The sequence below is a fragment of the Lycium ferocissimum genome, unplaced genomic scaffold (assembly GCF_029784015.1).
Source record: "Lycium ferocissimum isolate CSIRO_LF1 unplaced genomic scaffold, AGI_CSIRO_Lferr_CH_V1 ctg15432, whole genome shotgun sequence".
Classification (NCBI taxonomy): Eukaryota; Viridiplantae; Streptophyta; class Magnoliopsida; order Solanales; family Solanaceae; genus Lycium; species Lycium ferocissimum.
The window spans coordinates 11,104-18,239 of NW_026716034.1; the positions used below are offsets into that span (position 1 = coordinate 11,104).

The following is a 7,136-nucleotide window of genomic DNA, read 5'->3' on the forward strand; positions in this document are numbered from 1 at the left end:
ATATGATAGAAGTATGATTAAAGGTATCTTTCTCGATATATAGGTTCGGGTGAAGGGCAAGCATTGGAGTAAGGGATTCTTTTAGTGGTGGCTCGATGGATAAGGTATGTAAGGTGTTCGTTTCTCTCTTTCCTTGGCACGAATCCAACTAGAGCATGAACGTGAACGTTCCGTAATAAAATCACCCCATTCCTATATTATGTCGCTCAACTCTTAATGTCTTAGTTATTTGATTGATTCTTGGTATATTATCACATTTATCATCATTAAGTTATTTCTTTGGATTCGATTTGAATTTCATAATTTATTCGAAGGTCACCGACCGTATGTCGCTCCGACTGAGTAGTGGCTTTATTTGGGCTCTCATGCATGCTATTTCCATTATGTATATGTGACATAATATATTAATGGATCGAGCCGTATGTTCCTCGGCACTAACATAATATATTTATGGATCGGGCCATACGTTCCTCGGCACTAACACAATATATGTATGGATCGGGTCGTACGTTCCTCAGCAGTAACATATGATATTTATGGATCGGGCCATACGTTCCTTGGCACTAACATAGATGGATCGGGCTGCATGTTCCACAGAACTATATCTATGGATCGGGCTGTACGTTCCATAACACTAACATTTATGGATCGGGTTGCATGTTCCGCAACACTAACACTTATATATATATATATATATATATATATATATATATATATGTGCTTACTTACATAAGATTTTTAAGATTCATGCATTACATATTGTACGTTCTCAGATGATAGGTTGCCTCTACTCTCTTTATATTTTCGTCCTACTTATGTTATTGCTTCCAGCCTTACATACTCAATACTTTTAGCTGTACTGACATCCCATTGCACGGGACACTGCATTTCGTGCTACAGGCTCTGACAGAGTTATTGGAGAGCAACTGCAGTTGGACTTCCAGCTTCAGTGGTGTCAGCAAGTGCCAGTACTCCGAACTTGCTATCTTTTGGTACTTTTAAGTTAATGTAATATATGTTTGTATGTACATTCTTAGAGGCTCATAGACATAGTAGGGTATGTCGATACTATGTATAGTCTTGTCGGCCTTGTCTAGGTTGTGATATTTTCCTGTAAGCCTTGTCGGCTTTATGATACTCGTGATATTGTAGCGACCTTGTCGGTTCGCATATGTACATATATCTTTGGATTATTGAATATTTCGTCTTTGGGCCTTTCTACGTGCAGATGTTCTGTGAGTTATAGTATATGGTATTCAAGGTAATCGTTAAGTCCAGTGGTTCCCGACCTATGAGTCGGAGCTTGTCATACTCCTCGTTGGGGGTGTGACATTTCGGGATCAAGTGAACTAAAGAAATTAAGTTTGTCTAAACTCAGGAAAAATTAGGCAGAATTTGGGCCAAACTTTTGGCAGGTATATCTCCTAGTATATAAGGAGTTATGGAAAACATAACATATCTAAATTCAAGTTCAGAGAGTTTTGTTTCCAATGCAACTGACAGTTCGCAAACTGAGAAGTATGGTGCCATGTACAGCCCGTACAAAAAGTACAGTCCATTGCAACTGACAGTTTGCAACTGACAGTTCGCCAATCTGAGAAGTACATTGTGGGCGTAAAAGTGAGGCGGTGGACACTCCAAGTTTTATATATTTCGGTTCCCTTCTTTTTAATTCATTTCCTTCATCTCTCCAGATCCTAGACACCCCTAAAACCCCTCCCAAACATATTCAACTATTTCCCAAGTGAAATCAAAGGTTTAAAGTGGGATTCAAGTGCTAAATATACCGGATTGCTTATCGGATCCTAGTTCCTCTTCTTGTGGATGTTTTGGAAGGTGCTTCATGGTGAAGCAACCTCTGTGATGGGGCATTCTTGAGTTCTTGAGGTAAGGGTTCACTTTATTTCCATGTTTATGAGTTTGTTTGATGATTATACAAAGTATTGAAAGGACAAAGTTGGAGGGAAATGTCCAAATATGATCTTGAGTTTATGTAGGCTTGTAATCTATTTTGAGCCATGTTATTAATGTATTATTGAGCTAAATTCTTGTTGTTTGGATAGTAGTTGATGTTGAGGTTGTTATACTTGATAAATTTAGAAGAAGGAGATATATAAGTATTGTATACGAAACGCATATTGGGCCGTTTTATTGTATATCTTTAAATGTTGATTGATTTGAGTTGAAGAGGATTATAGGATGATATTGTTGTTATTGTTGGTTGCTGGATGTGTTGTGGTGATTAGGAGAAATAGGAAATGCTGTCCGTTTCGTTTTAGAATCGATTTGTCATTTGATATGCATGATATACTAGCGTTATCTAAGTTCATATACGTATTCCCTTGTTATAGGATTTGCGTAAGCGTTGCGATGAGTTCGTTGTATGTTCATATTGGCTTTCTTGGTATGATCCGTAGATAGTAAGCGCTCATCGAATCTTAAAGAAAGAGAACTATTGTTTAGAGTTGTCATAGAGGTGTAATGCTTCTAGATGTGGTACTGTATCATCTGAGGGATTTCTATCCGCTCCTTAGTTCACTGTTAGTAGAAGAGTTAGAAAGAGATATGTTGACGTCTTCATATATTTCAGTTTACACTTGATATACAACATAATATACATATATTTTTCTTCAACCGGGCCACTTGGTCAGTGAGACATTTTCTTTAGCCTGGCCACTTGGTCAGTGAGACATTATTGCCTGGCCAACGAGTCAGTGAGACATTATTGCCTGGCCTACGGGTCAGTGAGACAGATTTTCTAGGCCTACGGGTTAGTGAGATAGATTTTCCTGGCTGACGGGTAAGTGAGACAGATTGCCTGGCCTTATGGTCAGTGAGATTTTACAATCGCCTGGCCACTTGGTCAGTGAGATATATGATATTGCATTTCTTATCAGACAGGTCAGGTGAGGTATTCAGGGCATTTTTTGGCCTCCAGTTATTATGTTTTGAGTTCAATTTCAGTTTCAGTTATCTATTGCCTTACATACTCGGTATATTGTTTCGCACTACCGTCCCTTTTGCCGGGGGAACTGCATTCATGCCTGGAGGTACAGATAGACAGACTGACAAACCTCCCCAGTAGACATGATCCGATGTCAGCAGATTGGTGAGCTCCCTTTGTTCGGAGTTACCGGGTCTTTTGGAATCTTTTTTTGGAGCTTACAGACTTGATGGGTAGGCCGGGCCCCTGCCCCGACCCTGATACAATTACATTCTTCCTTAGAAGATTGTAGACGAGTCCTATATATAGTATGTCAGTGTGGTAACCTTACTGGTCTTGTATATGTTTATTTTGACATTATCGTTTGGGTACGTTCATAGCAGCCTCGTCGGATTGCTCAGCTATATATATATATATATATATATATATACATATATATATGCTACCGGTGGGTGCGCCCGCTCAGATGAGATAGCTAGTCTTGATGTATATATAGAGTACAGCCTTTTCTACTTGTTGGTATTGCCTGTTTGCAGGTAGTCCCTGATGGCCTAAGTTGAGGGTTACCCCTCCAAAGTTACAGATTCAGAGTAGTTCGCTCGGGCCGAGTATGGCACCGGGTGCCGGCCATGCCTCTTCAGATTTCGGGCGTGATAAGTCCTGAGGTCCAGATATGACCATAAAGGTCAGTTTAGCCAGAAATTGAGTTTTAGAGCACCAGGCTCTCATTCACAGGCCTGTGTGGGCCACAGAGGTTTTCAGAATGCTGTGTGCGATAAGTGTGGTAAGAGACACCAAAGGATGTGTTGGTTGGGTATAGATGTATGTTTCGGGTGTGGCCAGTAGGATCACTATCTGAGGGATTGCCTATCAAAGGAAATAGGGTACTAGAGGTAATGTGGCTCAGTCCACAAATCTAGTAGCTCCCGGTAATTCACAAGCCCAAGTCAGGAGTAATGCAACTAAGTTTCGTAAGACAGACCTCCGTCAGAACATCTTGTGTGCTTTAGCAGGTCGTCAGGACTCAGAGTCATCCCCAGATGTTGCCACAGGTGTGATGATGGTAAATATAATGTACGAGTCCACGGGGCAACATGTTATGATTTTAGCCACAACAGGCATAAATTTATTACCATGATTTTGAACATAAAAGAGCCTAAGGGCGTGAGAACAGATGTGTAGTTTTCGTACGACCCATGCGCATGAATAAAAAGATGGTTTATGAGATGAGAACCATGAGCATATGATATCAAATTTTTGAGAATAATCTTTAGTTTGTTTAAGTTTAGTAAGATCAGAACCAGAGGGTACGATGTTAGTAAGTTACTACGAGAAAGAAATATTATTAAGAGATAAAAAAGTGTGACAGTTCCCTCCTTAGGTTATGGGAGTAAGTGTCTACCCCGGATGTGTATCGTCTGATATGATTTTGAAGTGTATAGAAAGTTCGAGGTCAGGTATTTCAATCTTTTATTTAAGAGATACGTAATTTCCCTAAGCGTGATCCATGTCTATAGTTTAGAAAAGATGGTATAGAACTGTAGAATAGGGTCGGATGATGAGCGAAGTTATAGATTACCTTATGCTTCACTTTAGTTATTCAGAGCAGAATAAGAGAACATGATGCTAGCAGTTATTAGTAGAAGAGTAGTAAGTAAGTTTTGAGTAGATACATTGAATAAGGAATTTTAGCAAGAATAGTAAGTAAGTTTTGAGTAGATACAGTGAATAAGCAATTTCAGCAGAGCTAGTAGTGGTACGGTTTGATTTCCTTAGTCAGGGTAAAACTAGTGAGTGGGTACTAGTTTGACTACATCGAATGTGTGTTGGAACGCAACTAGTTTAAGTTAAACCTGTAGTATAGTGACAGTGCAAGAAGAAAATCAATTAGGGACTAAGATAGCAAACTACAGAAGAACGGTCTTTAAGAGTTATCAGAAAGGGGTTTTTCCTAAGAATGACAGTGTGAGAAAAGTTAAGTCGTTTAGACATAATATGCCATTTATGAATACGTTAGCACCCCATTCATTTTAGTTATTCGATTTTTTTTTCGAGTAAGGAAGATTGCTCTGCAGTGAGTCAAAATATGAGTCAGCAGTAACGAAGAGTATGAAGAGTTTCAGAAGGTAATAAGAAAAATCCACAGTATTACACCTTAACCTTTGGTCTAAGGAAGAGATGTGTAAATTCCCAGTAAGTCTAGTTGGATGTTTGAAACCGAAGGGTTAGCACAAGATATGACAAACCTCTGTCCAGTAATGAGGGGGTAATGAGATAGTCTACATAAGGAATGCAACTCGCCTGCATAAGAAATATGAAATGACTAGAATGGCCATCCATCGACTTGTGTCAAACTTAGTTATTGTCGATTAGGAGATCACAAAAAATCTATGAGATCCTGCAAGTTATGTATTATGAGGATGGTGCCATTGCACGACTCTAATTTTTAGGTTGGTGGTAAAAGACTTTAGCGCACAATAATAGTATGATTATTTTTAGGAAGTACCTCAAAAGAGATCAAGGATGGGAAGTTCAACTCATGTTAAGGTAGACTAGAGAATTAAGGTGAGGGAATTTCACCCTCTTAGCAAATATTGGAGTCCAACTTTTGGGCTCAGAAGATGGTGGAGTTGTTGTTCAGAATAGGGCTTATTCCTCTTTAGTAGCCGAGGTGAAAGAGAAATAGTTTAATGATCCCTACTTATTGCAATTGAAAGAGGGGATTCACAAGCATAAGACAACGACTTTCAAACAAGGGGGAGATAATGGTCATTTAAGGTACCAAGGCAGATTATGTGTCCCATATGTGGTGGGACTTAGAGAAATGATCATATCGAAAGCACACAGTTTTAGGTAATCTATTCATCCAGGTTCCACAAAGATGTATCATGATCTCAAAGAGATTTATTGGCGGGACGACATGAAAAAGAACGTAGCAAATTTTGTGGCCAAGTGTCCAAACTGCCAGCAGGTAAAATCTGATCACCAGAGGCCTGGTGGTTTTGCTCAAAATATAAATATTCCCATGTGGAAGTGGGAGATGATTAACATGGACTTTATAATAGGTTTACCTCACTCATTTCGAAAACAAGATTCGATTAGGGTGATTGTGGATCGACTTATTAAGTCAGTGCAATTTTTGCCAGTACGGACCACCGATTTAGCAGAAGATTACGCCAAGTTGTATATTCAGAAAATCGTCAAATTGCATGGGACTCCAGTGTCCATCATTTCAGACCGTGATGCTCAGTTCACAACAAAATTTTGGAAATCCTTTCAGAAAGGGTTAGGCACAAGGGTGAATCTCAATACAAATTTCCATCCTCAGATAGATGATCAGGCAAAACGCACCATTTAGACTCTTGAGGATATGTGTCCTAGATTTTAAAGGTAATTGGGATGATCACTTACCTTTCATTGGATTTTCCTATAATGACAGCTATCACTCAAGTATCAAGATGGCACCGTTTGAAGCTCTGCATGAGCGAAAGAGTAGGTCGCCAATTGGTTGGTATAAAGTTGGCGAAGTAGAATTGTTGGGCCTAGATTTGGTCCATCAGGTCATGGAAAAAGTCAAGTTGATTCAAGAACGGTTGAAAACAACTCAGAGTCACCAAAAGTCCTATTCGGGCATACGAGACTTGGAGTTTCAGGTCGAGGATTGCGTATTTTTGAATGTTTCTCCAATGAAAGGTGTTATGAGATTTGGGAAGAAAGGAAACTTAGTCCCAGATATATTGGCCATACAGAATTCTGTGAAGGATTGGTCTTCTAAGTTATAGCTCGAGTTATTGCAGGATTTGGTTTCCGTGCACCCAGTTTTCATGTATCCATGCTGAAGAAGTGTGTGGGAGACCCATCCTTGATTGTTCCCGTTGATACAATCATAATTAAAGATATCCTAGCTTATGAGGATATTCTTGTGGCTACTCTTGATCGTCAGGTTCACAAGTTGAGAACTAAGGAAGTTGCCTCGGTGAAGGTGCTATAGAGAAATCAGAAATTTGAAGAGGTTGCATGGGAAGAAGAAGAGCACATAAAGTCCAAGTATCTGCAACTATTTGAAGAGCAAGCAGAAAATGTTAAAGGTAGTTGACCTTACATTCAGACCTTTTATTATAGCATTTTCCTTTTCAACATTTAGTTAGTTCGGGGTCATTCATTTTAGTCAATCCGATTTTTTAATTCAAAA

The 7,136-nt window shown here is 39.3% G+C and overlaps 1 protein-coding gene across 1 annotated transcript; it reads left to right on the top strand.

Annotated features, from left to right (window-relative positions):
* Positions 1-6,402: 6,402 nt before the first annotated feature.
* On the top strand, positions 6,403-6,926 carry LOC132042446 (uncharacterized; the record flags this gene model as incomplete). Its single annotated transcript, XM_059432987.1, has 2 exons — positions 6,403-6,637; positions 6,742-6,926. Coding segments are annotated over exons 1-2 (420 nt in total), but the record flags the coding sequence as incomplete, so codon positions are not given.
* Between the last annotated feature and the right edge of the window lie 210 nt (positions 6,927-7,136).